The sequence below is a fragment of the Panthera onca genome, chromosome D2, assembly GCF_046562875.1.
Source record: "Panthera onca isolate mPanOnc1 chromosome D2, mPanOnc1 haplotype 2, whole genome shotgun sequence".
Classification (NCBI taxonomy): domain Eukaryota; kingdom Metazoa; phylum Chordata; class Mammalia; order Carnivora; family Felidae; genus Panthera; species Panthera onca.
In genome coordinates, this window is record NC_138349.1 from 40,878,234 (window position 1) to 40,898,022 (window position 19,789).

Below are 19,789 nucleotides of genomic sequence, written 5' to 3' on the forward strand. Positions count from 1 at the left end.
CTGGCTCAATCCAGGAGCGTAACATTATCAAGTCACTGTAGTGTCCCTACTATAGTTCTGCTGTAATCATCCAAAGAGAAGTATGAAAGCCCCAAGAGGTGACTTGTATCAACATCTGGGCAACATTTGGGCACCTGCATTTCCTGGTGATTCCTGGAGCTTCTATATCTAAAGTAACATTTACTTACCATCTTCTATTTTTTTTTTTTTTTTTTTACAGTGAGACATTATTTGGTGAAATGTCCTCAGAACAGGTAGGAATATTTTCTTTCTTTCTTCAAATGAAACTCTTTGACAGTTTACTTTCTATCGATATTACCAAGAAATTGGTTAAATATGTATCTTTACCTAGGGGGTCTGCATGTTGGTCTGCACGTTGGCCTCAAAATGTGTGTCCTTCATGCCCTTGCATGTGTCTAGATTCCATGCTCTGGTTATCACCCCCAGAGGTTCCAAAGAAAATATGGCTCATGCTGGTTCAACATACATGCTGGAGGAGGCTTGACGCCTGCTTTTGGAGAACCGTGTCCCCTGTTTAGGAAGAGGCTAGCAGCTTGGACTGAACCACTTTGATGCCTTCTGACCACAAATACTCCTAATTCCCTTTCACCAATGTCTGCTTGTCCTATGCCCCACTCTGCAGAATGTGGCCATTAGTAATATATGTGGTAAGATGCTAGCTTTCTAGCTCGTGGAACACACCTCACAGGAAACATAACGGTTATAGTAGATATTGCAAACTCATACTGTTTAGAAAGTTGACACTTCTGGTCTACACACAATGGCATAGGTCAGTTTCTCCCTGCTCTTCCCTGCGAAGCACAACCATAAACCCTGAAAATAATATCAGAGACAACCAAAGGAGGACTCAAAGGTGGTAAGAAAAAAAAAATTATGAGAGCCAAAGACAAAGAAAAAAATGCTAAAAAGAATCAGAGAGAAACCATGCATGACCTACATTTGTGCAAACACAAATTTGAATGACAGTGCATTTTCCATCTGAATCCGTGGAAGGCATAAGGACCACCAGCAGCTCTGTTGTGGTAGAAGGGGGATCATGTGACTTGGAGCAGTGTGCAATGCTCACGTTCAGCAGCATTGTCAGTGGAGGTGACCTTCTTAGGGGTATCGAGCAGGGAGGTCCAATGACTTGACTAGCCTGAACTTTTGGTCACATTTGGGACAAGTGTGTTTCTGGCTGAGGCAACGTGCATGTGCAGTGGAGAATGGAGAACACCCAAAAGAAGAGAAAAATACCATGCAAATAGTAACAATAAGAGGGATGGTAGTTAAATTAATAGCAGATGAGACATAATTTAAGGCAAGAAATATTACTGGAGACCAAGAAGGAAATTTCGAATTATGAAAGAACAATACACCAGGAAGATACAACACATATAAATGTATATGGGCCTAACAACGGAGCCTCAACACACATGAAGAAAAATAGAAAATTGAAAGATGAAATTGATGATTCTAGAATAAGAGCTGGATATTTCAAGATCCACTCTCAATAATTGATAGAATACCTAGACAGAAATTCAAGGGCACAGAAGATCAAGCAATTTGACCTGACACATAGAGTAGGAATACTCTACCCAATGACCACCTACCACACCTTTCAAGTGCACTGGGAGTATCCTCCAGGATAGACCAGATGCGAGGCCAGAAAACAGATTTGTATAAACTTAAAAAGTTTATGTATGTAAGAAATCATACAAAGTTTGTTCTCTAAGCAAAAGAATTAAATATAGATTAATGACAGAAGGAAACCTGGGAGAATCCCAAATGTTCTGAAATTTAAAACAACACACTTCTAAATAATATGAAGAAGAAATTATAAGAGAAAATTAGAAAATATTTTGAATTGAAAAGAAATGAAAACAAAACACATGAAAACTTACAAGATACGCTGCTAAAGCAGTGCTTAGAGAAAGAATTATGGCTTTAAATGCCTGTATTAGACAAGAAGAAAGATCTCAGATCAATATCCTAAGCTTTCACCATAAGTAACTAGAAAAAGAAGAGCAAGTGAAATCCATTGTAAGCAGAAGAAAGGATATAATAAAGATTAGAGCAGAAATTGATGACAGGGAAAACACACACACACACACACACACACACACACACACACACACACACAGAAAAAAATCAATAAAACCAAAAGTTGGTTCTTGGAAAAGATCAATAGAATTGACAAATCTTAAGTTAGACTGTACATGAAAATAAAAAAGAAAAAGCCAATTACCAAATCAGGAAGAAAAAAGGGAATCACTACAGACTCAAAAGTTAACAGCATTATAAGAAAATATTATGAACACTTTTATTCTAAAAAATAAGACAACATAGATGAAATAGAAAAACTCTTAGAAAGACACAAATGATCTAAATTGATTTAAAAAGACAGCTATAATCTGAATAAACCTATAATAAATCAAGAAATTGAATTGTTAGCTAAAATCTTTCCAACAAGAAAAGCCCAGGCCCATGTTGCTTTATTGGTGAAATATATCGAGAATTGAAAGAAAAAATAATACTAATCCTTCACAAATTATTTCAAAAAGTTTGAGAAAGCAGTCTTTTCAACAAATAATGCTGGGATAAAATATATAAGGAACTCTTACAACTCAATAATAAGATGACAAATAACACAAAAATGGACCAAAGAAAAGAGATTTGAATAGATATTTTCCTGAAGAAGGTATATAAATGGCTAACAAATTCACAAAAATATATTCTGTTTCATTGGTCATTAAGTGGTACAAATACAACCACAATGGTTGTAAAAAGACAATGATGTCAAGTGTTGGTGAGGATGTGGAGAAACTGGAACTCTGTTCATTGCAGGTGGGAATGTAAAATGGTGTAGCTGCTTTGGAAATCAATTTGGTAGTTTCTTAAAACATTCAACATAAACTTACCATATGATTACCCAGAGATTTTACTCGTAGGTATCTGCCCAAGAGAAATGAAAGCGTATGTCCATACAAAGACATCCATGCAGTTGTTCACGGCAGCTTTGTTCATAATAACCAGGAGATGGAAACAATCTGAATGTAGCCATCAATTGATGAATGGATAAACAACATTTAGTAATCCGTTTGATGAAATACAATGCGGTAATAAAAAGGGACAAACTGCTGATACATTCTGCACATGGATGAACTTCAGAAACATTATGCTAAGTGAACTAAACCAGATGCAAAAAATATGTATTGCATGATACCAATTATCTGAAATGTCCAGAAAAGGATAAATTTATAGGAACTGAAAATAGTTGCTTAGGGCTGAGAGTGGGCATAGGAATTAACTATAAATGAGCAAGAGGGAAATTTGGGGGGTAATAGAAATGTTCCAAGACTGTAGTATAGTGATGGTTGAGTCCTACACTTGAGATCAATGACTTTCATGGGGAGTAAATTATGCCTCGATAAAAGTATTTGTTTCTTCTTAAAAGTATGTGCCCCCCCCCACAGAGCCCTAAGGACTGGCATTTCAGATATGGGGGGAGGTTATGGCTGGGGAGCCCAGAGTTTGTGAGGAGCCAGCCTGCCGGTGCTTCTCAGGATTTGCCTGCTGTGATCTACTGTGTCCCTTGCCTCGCTAACAAGGAGTGCCATTTGGGCCCCTCCCTTCCTCTCCCTTTGGTAATAGGGGTAAGACATGCTCCTACTCTGAGCTGGTACCAAGGCTAGACATATAGTAAGGGTGTCACCCTAGTCTGGTGGGCCTTAGAGTTTGGTCACCCCCGGCCGTGGGATACCTACCAGAGGTCAGTGATGACCACAGAGTCCCATTCAGATGCTGCCCCTCTACCAGCTGGTGCTGTCTGTGAATCTGTGAGTGCCTGAGTTAAGCTCTCTCCATGGGCATGTCTCCTGTCGGGCCAGCCACAGATCTACCTCTGGAAAGCCTGTCTTTACTCCACTGCACCCCAGGACCATGTAGGGGTGCCCCACCGACTTGTATTCATCTTCCCGATTAGGACCTCAGGCTGATTTGACTCAGTGCAGCCCAGATTCCTTGCTAGTGAACTGGTCAGTCCCTTGCCTTTCAACTGGTTTTGGCCTGAATTGTGCTCTGCCTCTGCAGCCCACACAGAGGCTCCTTCTGTCCCTGTCGTGTTGGGGCCTTCCGACCCCAGCTCCATCCGTGCAATGGCAGTGGTCAGCTGGGCCCCTGGAGTCTCAAGCTATTATTGGGATAAATGTCCTTCTCTGTCCTCTGACCACTTCCTCCTAAGGGAGAATGGGCAGAGAGCACAGGACCAGGGCAGGATGCCAGGAACGGAAACCCTTAGGCAGGGGAGGGACCCTCAGGAAGAGGCCACATGCTGGCACTGTGGCTGCGGTCACCAAGAGGAGGGCCTACCAAGTGACTGGGACAGACCTGGAGGCTCTAAGGGATTCCATGACTTATTGCGATTATTGCGAGAAGTTCATACTGAAGGAAAGCGCGTCTCATTTTGAATATGTGTCATCCCCAAAGTCGGAAGTTGCTATCCCCTGGGAGGGGGTGGCCCTGATTTGGGGGTTGGGAAACTGTTTCCTTCCCATGGCTAAGTGCTCTCCTGGAACAGAAAGCTGGGCCGGAGCATCTCAGGGTTCTGCAAGATTTTTCAGCTCCCTAAAAGCAGCTCGAGGAGTGAGCATGATACTGCCCCCAAAGGTCCCGGAAAGGCAGATTTGAAATGAAATGCCACCAATTGCATAGAGCCCCACACCATGACACCTTGTCCACGGATGCAGATGCCTTCTTTCCTGTAGGTCAAGTTTAAGAAAAGTTGCCAAGAGGATGGCCGTGGGCACCAAAAAGGCAGTTCCCAGACAGTAGATTTCCTGATCTGTTGTTTGACCTCTTCTTACGGGTTTGAGATAACAAAGTATTTGCAGATGGGAGAAATTGAAGTGCACATTATATTCCCTGTGCCAACAGCAGTTCTGACAGAAGATATCCAGGCTTTCTTCATGTTCTCTGGTGTGTGTGCTCTCTCATGGATGAATAGGGGCACAGACTATTTATATGCTGGATAAGTTACAGGCATAGCATTACTGTGGTTTGTGAGCTTTGTTTAAAGCACTTTTCAGTTTTTTCTGAACCATCAGAGATTTTTTTTTTTTTTTTAAACATACCCTGACAGTCGAAGTATGGGATTTAATTAATAATTGACTGGTTCAGAACCTTAGTGTGAAGGCAGAGGTGATTTCAAAGGGAATCTAAAGATACTGGCTCTGAACTTAGATGTGTAACTACTCGCTTCATTTCCATAATACTGAATAGTGGTAGGATTATGGAATTTGTTTTTTCTGTGAAAGGTAATCTTCTGTGATGCTGAAAGATTCTGGGGCCAGGCTGCCTCGGTTCAAATCCGGGCTCTGCGGCTGATTGCTGTGTGCCTTTGGCCAGCTTTGCCACCTCTCTGATGAAAGGGGGGGTGGGGGGGGGCAAAGCTGGTGCATAGTGTTGTTGGCAGGATTCGATGAGTTAGTCTGTGTGAAGTGCTTCCGACCGTCCTGGTAAATGGTGAGCTCTATGCAACTGGTTTTTGTTATTATTCAGTCACACTTGGGTGATTCTTCTGTAAGGGATTTCTTTTAAGGCCCGTAGGGCAAGGATGAAATAGCGCACAGCCCATGCCCTTGAGTGCCGCATCAAATGGGAGACCTAGAGAAACAAAACCGTGGCAGCACGCAGGTGGTGCCCACCAAGCTGTCACGGGCACCCAGATAAGCCGCTCCTAACCCCGTCCCAGGGCTCTGTGGTTGGTAGGGAAAGCTTCCTGGAGGTGAAATTCAGGCCAAGTATTGAAGGAGGAGGAAGAGTGTTCCAGAAAAGGGTTGGGCGGGGGTGGGGGGGGGGGGAGGCAGCACGCAGAAGTGGGGAGGGAGAGTGGGTGAGAGGCTGGGAGGATGAGGTCACTTGGTCCATGAGGGTGAGGAGCCTTGCAGGTGCAGGGCAGAGCAGCAGGGAGGAGAGGCTGGAGGGGGTGGCAGGGCCAGATGCCAGGGGATGGGCACAGGGCTAAGCATCGACACATACCATCGTCTTCATTCCTCACCACAACCCCAAGAGTGGGTGGTGTGATGGTCCCATTCTCCAGATGAAAACTGACATGAAGAGTGTGGCTCATGGTGAGGTCCCTGCCAGGCAGAGGTGGAGACGCGAGGATGCCAGCCCGGGGCCACCTGGCTCCAGGACTCATGCACTGTCCCAGACACACCGGGAAGCTCGGACATGGTTGTGAGCACTTTGGGGTTGGCATGCACACAGGTGAACGAGGAGGAGACGCTAGAGAGAGTCAGGGCAATGGAAGCAGAGTGGGAAGGGTGTAGCCACAGATGCCGGGGAGGGCGGTGGCTGCCCTGCGTCCCCCTGACTTTGAGAAGCCAATGTGCTCTGGTCACAGGCATCAATTTGCAGATGCGCCAGCCATTATTGTTCTTTGCTTGGGTTTTAGCCCACCCGTGTGCCGAATGCCTCCCCTCTGGCCACGTTCACCTGAGCAAGCAAGGTGGCGAGGGCCGGGATAGCAGATGCGGCCGTGTGGCTCCTGGCCCCCGTCCTGTATCCCTGACATCCTTGCTGTGCCTCTTATCCTCACCCCACCCCAGCTCTCAGGCTCGGTGTCCCTCCCTAGTCCCCAGGCAGAGGAAGGCATGAGGAGGACCGACCTGTGAGATGGAGCCTGGTGGTTATTCCTGGCATCATGTAAAAAACATTCCGCCCAGGGGCGCCTGGGTGGCTCCGTCGATTGAGCGACCGACTTTGGCTCAGGTCATGATCTCACGGTTCGTGAGTTCTAGCCCCGCATCGGGCTCACTGCTGTCAGCTCAGAGCCTGCTTTGGATCCTCTGTCCCCCTTTCTATGTGCCCCTCCCCATCTCAGGCTCACTCTTTCAAAAATGAATAAACATTTAAAAAAAAAAAAAACCCCACCTGGATTTGGTGTTAGCTGGAGCCATGCCACCCAGCAGCTTGACCTTGGGCCACTCGAGAATTTTTCACCCTCCACAAAATGGGTGCAAATTTGCTTTTGTCCTTCTTGCTCAGGGTCGTGAGGATTCAGTGAGATAGCAGTGGCTGTGGGCTAATTCCTCATAATTACTCACGGCGTGCCCGTGTACCTCCACTTGTGAACACTTTATGGGATTTATTTCTAATCTTCATAAAACCCTGCAAGGCACAAATTAGTCTCCCCAGACTAAGAACAGGAATAAAACTGCCAACTATTAGATAAATAGCTAGCCCTCTGTACTATTTACGAAGCTTCTGATTCCAGGTGACAGGAAGCTAGCACAGATGGTGTTACCTAGGAAGGGACTTGGCCGGCTCATCTGACTAGGGCTGCTGCAGTGGTTGGGCCCCAGGGAAGCTCGGTCTGAGAGACACAGTGTTGTTGGGGTGATGGCGTCTATTCCCAGCCTGTCTCCGGGCAGTGCTGCCTCAAGGATTGGCGTATCCCCAGGCCAGGCTGGCTCCCCTTGGGAAGAGAAAGGTGGGAGCAGGTGCTTTGCCACCTGGCCTAATGAAGGAATTGTCTCACTTCCTGACCAGCAAATACAACCGCACCCTGGTGGTAGGGGACCGGCCTGAACCGAGCATGGTGGCCAGAGGATGGGTGGGGCCAATCCCACGCAAACACATACCCTCAGTGGTGCGGGCAATAGATGCAGGGCATGTAACCCCAGTGACCTCTCTGCCATTTTTCTTATGACCCAAGACGAGAACACTGCATGGAACCACTAAATATTAATGAGGCATGATCTTACCAGTTCGTATTCATAGATCTTAAATTCACAAACAAGACCAGTGGCCTGGCAAAGCTTCCGTGCAGGCTTCACAAAGCCGGCAGGGACTGCAACGGAGAGCTTTAACAACGGGGCCCCAGCAGAACCTCTCAGGTTGTGTAAGCCATTTATGATAAAAGGCCATGGAGGCTGTGGACAGGGAGGCGCTTTGGCAGCTCCCTCACAAGGGAGCAGCTTTATTCTGATGCTACTTGGAACGTGCATGCAAAAACCCCGTAGGGTAGAAGCAGCAGAGAAGAATACACCGTGACCGCCAAGGGTCTGCCGCTCTTTTCTAGGTGCACCGGTTCTGGCTCAGGTTACAGAGAACTCTGTCATGTCTGACCCCCTCTTCAAGGACTCTGAGAGAGATTCCATAATAATGATGGTAATAATACTGGTAAGATAATGCAGTAGGTGAAGCCCATTAAACGCTCATTGTGTACTACTTATGGTTTTATGTTCTTGGCATGTCATATAAAAAAGAGTCATTTCAAGGGAGTCACCGTGAGCGGGTGGTACCCTTTGTCCATCTTGAGAGTGGAGTTCTGCAGCTTTGAGCAGCTCCCGGCATGCGGTGGCCATTAACCTTGAGTAGTCCAGTGGCATGGGAAACCCACAAAGCACGCTCCAAAGCCTAGAGAGAGAGGTTGGGAAATTTGCCCTATTTGCACGAGTCATTGGCCTTTCTCAGTGGCAGCCAACCTGAGGAGGGGGGCTGTAATTGTGCTCCTCCCCCCTCCCCCAGCTTATTGAGATATAATTGACTGTAACTGATAATGACAGTGAGTGGCTGCCATAGTTGTCGAGATCAGCGTTCCTCCTTCAAGATTCTACACTTGAAGCTGTGGGGTACAGGGTTAGGGGGTGACGGGTGGGCTGCATGAAATCTTGGAAAAAGGAGCACAGAGCTGCTTGGCAAGGAGCTTGTGATCCTCTGGGGACCCGTATCAGGCATCGGCATTGTCAAAACAGAGCTATGTGGGCAAGAGGAAAGGAAGCACATGGACATTTCTGCAGATAAAACAGGCAGCTAAAGCAATGACTTTCAAAGACAGCATGGAGAAGAAGGGCTCGAGGGGTGGGGTGGGGTGGGGTGGGGTGGGGAGAATGGCTCCAGGAAGCAGGCCTGGGGCAGGTGTGGGCAGGACCAGAGCCCGAACACCTTCCTCAGCCCCACTCACGGAGGGCTTTCTGAGCTGAGTTCTTTTGATTGACAGACAACACTTGGCATGAGAGTTCAGAGAGCAGCAAATCCCCTTGCAGCACATGACAGACAGCTGTGTGCCCAAGGATGAGGGTGCCTACTCATTCAATAGGAAACAAGATTAAACAGACCTTAAGGAAGCATTTTGATTCATAGTTCCTATTTTGAGGCACAAAGATTTCCCGGGACCGAAGGAAACACTTGGCCTCTGGGCGCGCGAGGGTTGGATGTACGAAAGTCCCTCAGCGTGAATGGTTAGCTGTACCTCTAGTATTATCCCAGAGACAGGTGGGTGTTAGGACAGTCACTGATGTGTGGGTGAGGACCCGTATGCCACAGGCACTGTGGTTCAATATGAGGGGTGCTTTGATCTCACATTTAGTTATGGAAGCAAGATGTGGCTGGGTCTTAGTTATAATTTTGTTCTTTGGTGGGATCAGCTCAGTTTGTGCTATTGTATTGTTTTTTTCTACTCCCAAACACTCTTAGCTATAGAGTAGAGACACCGGATTTCCACATGGCCAGCCTACCCCCTCCATTTTGACAGGTGACATCACTTATTCCAGAGAATTCCAGGTATAGGAATTGTGCTCCCCTCCTCCTCTGTCCAATCCTAGGCCAAGACGGCCCTTGGTCTTGGGTACCAGCCACAGCTCTTGCCTCCAAGTCCCCAGCACTCTGGTTGGGCCCTCTTCCTCCCACCCAGGCAGGGCTTTAACTGCTGTAACAGTCCCAGATTTAGTACAGACTTAAATGCAATGGAATGCTGATATCGCCTTTCAGTACCTTCTCCTTAGGGAGCTGGTTTAAGCCCAGAGCAGCCATCGTGGATCTGGCTTGATTTACCCTCTTCCTGTCCTAGTTTTCTTCTTCTCTGTTGTCTGGGCTGGGCCCAGAATCCTTGCTTCAGGGCCAAGGAGGCAGGCCGCCCTGGATCAGGTCCCACGTCTCCCGCCTGGACCTCTCCGAGGCTTCATTTTCCCATCTGGGAGGGTCGGAGATTATGGATATTGTGCACTTTTCCCAGTGCTTTGCCTAGGATAGAGACACACGTAGCTCTTATTAACTGAAGTTCAGCGAAGTGTAGTTGCTCACAATTTGTTCGATACCTAGCAAAACCCAGGTTGCCTGCTCCATCCGGTGCCCTGGGGCTGCTTGGGGGTACAGCTTCTCCCTCCTCCTTACCCACCTGCTGTGTGCTGTGCTGGTTCTTAGATAACACAGCTGTACCTGTGGCAACAGGAGAGCATGCTGTACTATTTTGGGCAGAAAGTTTTTTGATCAACGTGTAGGTTGAAACTGGTAGACCTCAGGGCCGAGACATGGTGCCAGGAGATACCCAGGCGGCGACATGATCCTCCCTGGGTAACACTGTGAAACATCTCCCACTGCACTCATGCACCAGAGATTTGGGTCAGTGCCCCTGAGCTGCTTCACGTCCTGTCTACTTTAGGCCGTGCCAGCCAATCTGACCCTAATAATAACCCTGTGAGTTAGATTGCAAGTGTACTTCTCCCCATTTTACAGATTGGGGGATGGAGGCCCAGGAAGTGAGTGACTTATCCAGGGTCACCTCTCTCGTCAGAGTGGAACCTGCTGTAACGCAGGCCTTCTGCCCCTTGTCCAGTGCCCATTCCCCGGATCCGGCCACCATGTGCCACAGAGCAGAGGTGCCCAGCTTTCGTGGGAGGGAGACACCTATGAGAGGTGTCTGGGCCAGACATTTGCACCTGTTACAATACCTCCCACGTGTGCCAGCCACGCAGCCCTTGTGGGAACCAGAAAGATAGCCCTGTCTTCCACAAATAGCACTGCTTTCCAATCGCACACCTCTCTCATTTAGATGGAGTTTCTGTCCCGTTTTCTATCTGTTTTGGTTTGACTGGCTCCAGCAATGCTCACTCCCTCGTGTCTGGGACAAAACACAGTCCTGTTCCAACCTAAGGTATAGAGTAACTTTCCTGTAAGTGAATCATAAAGTGGACTTTTCTTTGTCGAAAATTTCGACCAGTCTTGCTGGCTCATTGGGAGAAATAATATTTTGCGAGAGAAATCATCTGTCACGTCACTGGGGTGACTCATTGTATATGAATTCCCACCGTTGAAGTATGAATTAGGGCTAAATTTAGTTCACTGCAGTTTTGCTGTTTTGAAGGAAAATGGTGATGACAAAGCAGATCTTTTTTAGCTTACTGAAAGCCCTGGGTCTGATGGCATACATTTATATAAATGATGTCCCCGAACTTTCACTTTATATTAAAGAGCTAAAGAACTAAGTCCAAGAAAAAAGAAGAGGAAGGAGGAAATATTTGATTCTGCAGGGTTTGAGGTACAACTGGCAAGGACGATCCAAGCTCAGAGGCGGTAGACAAGAAAAAAAAATATTGAATAATTTAACAAAAAGAAACAGATCACTGTGCGTTAATAGGAAGCCAAAATTCAAAGGGAATTGGGAGGAATGTTTGCACTAAATACGTCCGGCTGATGTGAAAGGTGTGTGCCAATCTTTAAGAAAACTCGAGACCCTAATAAATAATTACAGATGTCCACACATCATTCGTAAAAGAGGAAACGCGAGGAGACAAATGCTGGAAATGTTCATCCTCACGAAGTCAGAGAAATGCAAGGAAAAGGGAGATCCCGTTGTTATCCGTTGAGTAGTTTTTTTAAGCCGATAAACCAGGTGTTAAAGAGGATGAAAACAGAAATCTCCTCATCCGTTGACCGAGTGGCTATGAAGTAGGGCTAACTTGTTGGAAATCATTCTGACAGTGCGAATTAAATACCCTTTAAAATGGTCCTCCTCCACGAACTAGTAATTCCAGCTCTAAGAATCTAACCTAACACAAAAGTCTAAGAGTAGAAAACCATTATGCACAAATACATTTATAACAACATTACTCACGTGTCAAGTATTACTGAGATGCCAGGGAACAGTTGAGTACCGTGGCCTACCTGTCTTCTCACTGGAACACTGTCAAGATGTCACAATGTGGAGAATACAAATTAGGTAAGAAGAAGGGTGCAAAATTATGAAACAGTGTGACAGTAACACACAGTGTGTAAAAACCAAGGAAGAGTTGAAACTTGTGTTCACACAAAGCCTGGACACGGACGTTTATGGAAGCTTTATTCATAATAGCCCAAACTGGGAAGCAACCAACATACCCTATGGTAGGGGATTGGATTTGGAAGACGTGGTACGTCTAGACAATGGAATATCATTCAGCGCTAAAGAGGAATGAGCTAGCAAGCCAGGAAAAAACATGGAGGAAACTTAAGTGCATATTACTATGTGAAAGAAGCCAATCTGAAAAGGCTACATAATGTATGATTGCACCTATATGACATTCTGGAGGAGACAAAACTATGGAGACAGTAAATAGATCAGCGGTTGCCAAGGGTTGGGTGGGGGGCGGGGAGCAGGAGGAATGACTAGGTGGAACACGGAGGGGTTTGTGGCAGTACCACTATTCTTTATGGTACCGCAGTGGCGGATACATTGTCCAAACCCATGGAACTCACCAAAGTGAGCCCTAATAGAAATTATGGGCTTTGGGTGCTAATGATATATTGATGTAGGTTCATCACTTATAACAAATGTCCCACCATGGTGAAGGGTGTTGATTAATGGGGGAGGCTGTGCCTGTGCAGGGGGCGGGGTGGGGGACATATGAAAAATCTCTTACCCTTTGCTCAGTTTTGCTGTGAACCTAAAACTTCTCTAAAAAAAAAAAAATAAAGTCCATTAAAAAAATTAAACAAGAAACAGGAAAAAGACTGGAAATATTTAAGAAGGTTGTGTTTTGGTTAGGATAGACTTATTTATTTTCGTTTTTTTCCTCCATGCCTGTAATTACCATTTGAAAACATGAACATGCATTAATTTATAATGGAAAGAAGAAAAAATAAACGTTTCAAGGGTTTAAAGCTATGAGATGAAGCTGTACATGTGGTTGTGTATTTAAGCAATTCTGAGAGTTTTTGATCCCTTGTTTCCTCTTAGTGGTCAGCGTTTTGTAAACGCACATTCCTCTGGGATATCTGTGAGTTTACACAGTTGACCCTGCACTCTAAACTCATGGCTGGTTAGAGTTTCCGTTCCCAGTAAAAATAAGCCATCTTTGGGGAAACTCAGTGTGATCTATATTCTTGGAATTTTTCCCACAATGTGTGGGTCAATCTTTGTTCATTTAAAAATTTTTTTTAAATGTTTATTTATTTTTGAGAGATAGAGACAAAGCCCGAGTGGGGAGGGGGCAGAGAGAGAGGGAGACACAGAATCCGAAGCAGGCTCCAGGCTCTGAGCTGTCAACACACAGCCCGATGCGGGGCTCGAACTCAGGAATGGTGAGATCTTGACCTAGGCTTAACTGACTGAGCCACCCAGGTAGCCCCAATCTCTGTTCATTTTTTTTTTTTCCAACGTTTTTTATTTATTTTTGGGACAGAGAGAGACAGAGCATGAATGGGGGAGGATCAGAGAGAGAGGGAGACACAGAATCGGAAACAGGCTCCAGGCTCCGAGCCATCAGCCCAGAGCCTGACGCGGGGCTCGAACTCACGGACCGCGAGATCGTGACCTGGCTGAAGTCGGACGCTTAACCGACTGCGCCACCCAGGCGCCCCTCTCTGTTCATTTTTAAAACCCTAGGACAATGTTAGAATAACCTTCTTTTATTAAATATATAGAGAGATTTCTTCATGTTTAACTGATTGCTTTCCAGTGATTATACAGTCACATGGTTTAATAATTAAAATTGAAAATTTAAATAATTGACTAAAAAATGTGTAGTGATAATTCTTCCTGCCCGTCCTCCTGTCTGCTTAGTTCCTCAGCAGCCCCATTGTAAGGAACCACTATTTAAAAATTCTTGTGAATACTTCCAGAGTTTCTTTGTGCACATGTATGCAAATGTTAATATATATATATATATATATATATATATATATATATTTATTTATTTATTTATTTATTTTTACTTTTCCCTGCTTTTATACAAAAGGGGCACGTGTTACACATTGGCCAACACCCAGCTTTACCACTTAACGATGTATCTTTTCTCATCACACATAAATAGCTTCTTACTCCTCTTTGCAGCTACAGAGAACCCCCCCCCCCCTTTGTGGATCGGTAGATTCACTGTCATTTCCTTAACCAGTCCCCTGCTGATGGACAGTTGGGTTCTTATTGCTATTAACAACAGCACCGTAAGGACAAATCTTATACATACATTTCATACACATGCAAGGATATCCACAGAAGAAATTCCCGGAAGTGAAATCGCTGGGTCAGGGTAGAAGCCTCTGTAATTCTGATTGCCAAATTATTCTGATTGCCAAGTTATTCTTATCGCCAAGTATTCTCCTTTGGGAAGGGTTTACACTCATACCAGCCATACATCTGAGTGCCCAATTGTCTGCATTCTTGGCAAAATAGCACTTTGCCTCCAATGTGATTATTGCCATTCTGATATGTGGAGAAAGGAAGTGCAGTATGTTTTAATTTGGATTTCTTTTGTGAGGGAGCTTTAGCATGTTTTCATAGGTAAGAGCCTTTCCTCTTGCATGATAACCGTTTACTGCCTTCCTTCATTTTGATTATTAGGCAGTTGGTCATAGGCTTAAGGCTTTCTAAAAAGTCTTTATGTATTAGGGAGATAGTCTGTCTTGGTAACTGCACCTGCCTGGATAAGAGATGTGCCTCAGGATAAGAGATTCTAAAAGGGGCTTCCCTATGGGTTGCTGGAGCCAATACGACACACTTGAAATAAGAGTGATAGCCATTCAATAAAGTGTATACACTTCATCCCACATGTAGGATCAAGATTTCACAGCAAGCCAGTCTGTGTTTGTATCTTTTGTCACTTAGGTCCTTTATGTCTTACCTGTAATATAAGGCTTATTTATCAGTGTCGTCATTCTGGGTTGTCATGGGTAACACATGCAGGAATCTGATATTATAGATACAGAATCTGATATTATACACAGGGCCAGATAACTGAAAACACCCACAGCCCTCCTCAGGGTGAAGCCACTTACCCGCTACTAACAGTAAAGGTACAGCAGGAGAAGAAAGCGTGAACAATCATGGGGGACCCTGGAGACTTCCAGAAGAAAGCACGAACCGTCATGGGGGACCCTGGAGACTTCCATGAGAAAGCGTGACAATCATGGGGGACCCTGGAGACTTCCAGAAGAAAGTGTGACAATCATAGGTGACCCTGGAGACTTCCAGAAGAAAGCATGAACAATCATGTGGGACCCTGGAGACTTCCAGAAAAAAGCACGAACCATCATGGGGGACCCTGGAGACTTCCAGGTGCAGCTCCCAAGCTCTGTTCTCCCTTGCACAGGAGGGGCTCTGTTTTTGGATTGGGAACCACAAAAATATGTGCCAAGAATCTCAGTTTTACGGAAGCTCAAGCAGAAGTTTCAAAAGGTATCTTAATACCCTACTAGTGATGTGGCCAAGCCAAACTCTATAATTCATGAAATCAGTATAAACTATCAATCCATACATCTGTAACTGTGTAGACAAGCTGGTTCTGGATCTCTCCAGGGATCTGTGAACTTTAAAAAGCACATTATAAACCACTAACTAGCTCATCTCAACATCCTTATCTTAGCTGTAGGTCAGTCCCAGACCTCCAGACATCCCTGGAGATAAGCATAGAGTGATCCCAATCCAGCTGTAAGATAACCTGACCTTAGATAGGTACTCAGGAAGCACACAGAAACTATTGCTTCCTTTCCCTTTCCCTGGAACAAATACGATTTTGCCTTCACCAAGACTCTTCTTTTCTATAGTTCAGGGGAGACCGTTACCAGTGTGACCAGCTTGGCCCCACTGCAACCCAAGAAAGGCAAGAGGCGGAAGGAGAAGGCTGATGTTCCTCCTGCAGTCCCTGCCAAAGGTAGGAAGCTAGCTTACAATTACCCACGCAGGAGCCAGCTTGACTGATCCAGAGTGGGTCTGGGGTTAGAAGTGGGACCAGGACAGGGGGAGTAGACAGATGGAAGACATGACATCCAGTGATTATATAGCTTGGAGAACCCCACCTAGATTCTGATCATAACTGAGCCCCATTACTAGGTGGGGCTGGGGGTGGTGCACCGGCTCAGCATGCTTTAGTGGGTGGGTGGGGGAGCCAACATGCAGAGACTGATTCCACAGTATATTCCATCCACACTGAAATATATTTCAACTATTAACATGCTCGGCACATAGTGAGGTGGGACAAGGGGTGTCAACATCTTGGTTCATTCAAGGGAAAGAAGCCTCTGATTTTTCTAAAGATGTAAACCAGGTATGTAGTTTATTTTGGATTGGCCCTGGGGATGAAATGAGGGTTGGTCTTTGATTCCAGTTATAATGTAGAGCAACGTGGGTGAGAAAGATGGGTGTTTCTGGAGGAGAGAACTGCTCATATCTTAGGAGAACTAAGGCCATCTACAGACAGTTCCTAAAATTACCATGGCCAATTTGGGAGACGTTCATGCCTCAAATAATTTGAAATGTAGTTGGAAGTACTAGGACCTCCCAGATAAACAATTTAAATAAGAAGACAAGATACATTTTATCCCTCAGGTGAGACTTCACAGGCTGTCACCTAGAGACCCTTGGGGTCGTGTGGTGAATGCCACTGGTGCTCAGGCTGAACACACGTTGGGTGGACAGAAAGGCTGGAAGGCCTGGGCGTTCTGGGAGGCATGACAAGTGCAGATCTGGGGAGGGAAGGGGGCAGAGAACCCTGCCGTAACATCTCATTCAATCAGAGTAGATAGTACCCTACCTTACCAAAGATAAAAGTGAGACTCAGAGAGCTAAGTGATGGAGTCTGGCTTGGAGGTGAGGTCTGTCTGACTTTGAAGGTCAAGTTTAAGTTCCAAATCATTGAAATACTCATTACATGACATGGTGGGGAAGAGCCTTGGTTTTCTCCTCTGTTAAGTGGGGACAGTAAGACCCTCCCTGATGACCTGTCAGGGCTGCTGTGCAGGTCAAGGTCACTGCTTTCACTGTTAGTGTGTAGTTAGAACGAAGCCCCAGGGAAGTTCCCAGGCTCAGCCTTTACCAAACACACCTGGTTCTCACCTGCACACCTGACCTCTTTGTAGCTGGCAGTGTTTTATGCAGAGCTGTTTCATTGACCTTGAAGATGGGAAAGGATGACATGGCTAAAGACTAGGGGAGAATTGCTCTCCATCGAGGGGCACCCAGTGGTATCTAGGTCAGAAACGGGAGTTCTTCCATAGGGGCAGGAAGGGGTCCATGAGTCTCCACAGAGTATGTCTGTGTTGCTCATGATATGTGGACGTTAAAAGTCTGGGGAGAATTGGAAGCTAAACTCTTCATACGCTTCCACAGCCCCCATAGCCGCCACGTTCCATAAACCGAAGCTGCTGAAACCGCAGAGGAAAGTCACGCTGGTGAGTAACCCTATTCTGTTTGGTGTTGTCCCCTCAAGCCTTCAACACGCTGCAGAGCCCAAGTAGTAGCTTTACTGACTCCAATCACGCTGATAGTTCTCAGTGCCTTGATCCCCAAGCAAAGACATTCTCTCTGCTTGGGTCAGCTTTTGAGACATCTTTTCCCCATATCTTGTTCCCAGAGTGGCTTTCTAAAAATCAAAATAGAACATATGTTTCATTATAAACGCTATTTTTCAAAAAGAAAGAAAAAAAAAAAAGGCCATACTCAGGAAGGTATAAAATGGAATATGGGCCTGCTTGTATACATTAACCTGATAACCACTCTGGAGAGACTGCTGAAGAACCTTCCAGAAAATATGTCATAGCTTTTTATTTTGAAATAACTTTAGGATCACAGAAGGGTTGGAAAAAAAAAAAAAACAACGGAGAGTTCCCATCTGCCCTTTCCTAGCTTCTCCTAATGTTAGCATCTCACGTAGCCATGGTGTATTTGTCAAAAGTAAGATTATCGTCAGCACATTGCCATTAACCACACCCCAGACTCTGACCAGATTTCAGCAGTTTTTCCATTCATGTTCTTTTTCTGTTCCAGGACCCAGTCCAAGATATCACATTGCATTTTGTTGTCATGCGTCCTGAGTTTCTTCCAATCTGTGACATTCCCTGGTCATTCTTTTACTTTCATGGCCTTGACACTTTTGAAGAGTCGTAACCGGTTATTTTTTTACAATGTCCCCCTGACTTGGCTTTCCCTGAGGTTTTCTGAGGAGTAGAGATGAGATGAGGTTCTGGATTATGGAGTAGAATGCAGAGGTGATATTTCCTTCTCAGTGCATCTGTTCAGGGATGCATGATGTCGATATGTCTTATGAAAGTGACATTAATTGTGATCGCTTGGTTAGGGTGGTTGCCAGCCTTCTCCGTCCAAAGTTACTGTTTTTCGCTTTCCATACTTTATTTGTTAGAAGCCAGTCACTCAGTCCGGGTCACATCCAAGGGAAGGAGAGAAGCTCACTGTCCTGAGAGAGGAGTATCAAATAATTTGTGCTGTTAACCACCACAGCCATTAATAAATATTTCAGGGGCGATAACGTCAAGTCTAAGCAAATATCCCATTTCTCCTTGAACTTTTAGCCACAATGTTACCATTCATCAATGGATTTTGCTTGTAGCAGTTATTAGTATGGTGTACTCATGGTGATTTTCTATTTTCCTTAATCCCTGTACATTTACTACTTGAAATTCTTCTGTAAAGAAGAGCTGGACACCTTCTCTTATTTATTTAACTCACTAATTTATATCAATATGTGTGCACGGACATGAACAACTTTAAGTTTCTAGTTATATTGTTATTTACTTTGTTTCCAGTATTTTTAGCAGTTTTATATTTGTGTGAGAGAGAAAGAGAGACAGAGAGAGATACAGAGACAGACAGGGAAAGACAGAGAGGGAGAGAAATTGGCAACCCTATTCTAACATGTGGCCAAGATAATCTTGAAGGAAAAGAAAAAAGTGGAGAATTTCTATACCAATTTTCAAGATTGATCTTAAAGCCACAATAATTAATAAACTATGGTATTAGCACAAAGATAGATAAGTTGATCAAAGGAACAGAATAAAGAGCCCCCAACAGATCTAGGGATGTATTGTCACTTGATTTATGACAAAAGTGGCATTGCAGGGCAGTGGAGGGATTACTTTTCAATATAGGGTGATGGGTCTGTTGGATATCCATATGAAAAATGATCCATAACCCCTAATTTACAAAAATTAGACAAGGATCATGCACTTGTCTAATCCATGTCTAACCTGTCATGCATACATCTAACAAAGGTTCTTTTTTAGAATGTCTGAACACCTACCAATCAATAGGAGATAAAAGGACAAGACTACAAAAAAAAATATGAAGTCTGAAACATGCATGTCACAAAAGGAGGTACACAAATAGTCAGTTCATGAAAAGTATCTAACCTCATTGGCATCATGGCAATGGAAATTAAAAAGCAGAAAGTTCACATCTATGAGGATGGCTAAAATGAAATACTTGTTTCTTTTTATTTTGCCTGTTTTTCTCTGACCCACTGGGAATTTAGGAATGTATGCAGTTTTATCTGTTTGTCAGATCTTTTTTATTTACTTTATGTTTCAGATTTCAATAATCGTTAATTGTCAGTTTCATTAAACTTCATCACTACGTTCTTTTTTTAAAAAATTATTTATTTAAATTGAAAGTGGGTTGGGTTGAGGCACCTGGATGGCTCAGTCGGTTAAGCATCTGACTTTGGCTCAGGTCATGATCTCGTGGTTCGTGAGTTCGAGCCCCACTTTGGGCTCTGTGCTGACAGCTCAGAGCCTGGAG

General features: G+C 44.8%; 1 protein-coding gene across 1 annotated transcript in view; it reads left to right on the forward strand.

Moving 5' to 3' along the window:
* The window catches only part of VSTM4 (V-set and transmembrane domain containing 4), a 99,040-nt gene that overhangs the window by 47,393 nt on the left and 31,858 nt on the right, over positions 1-19,789 (forward strand). The window contains exons 5-7 of the mRNA XM_060642202.3: positions 221-254; positions 15,805-15,911; positions 17,366-17,427. Of these exons, the coding sequence (XP_060498185.1) occupies positions 221-254; positions 15,805-15,911; positions 17,366-17,427 (203 nt within the window). The remainder of the gene's footprint in view (positions 1-220; positions 255-15,804; positions 15,912-17,365; positions 17,428-19,789) is intronic.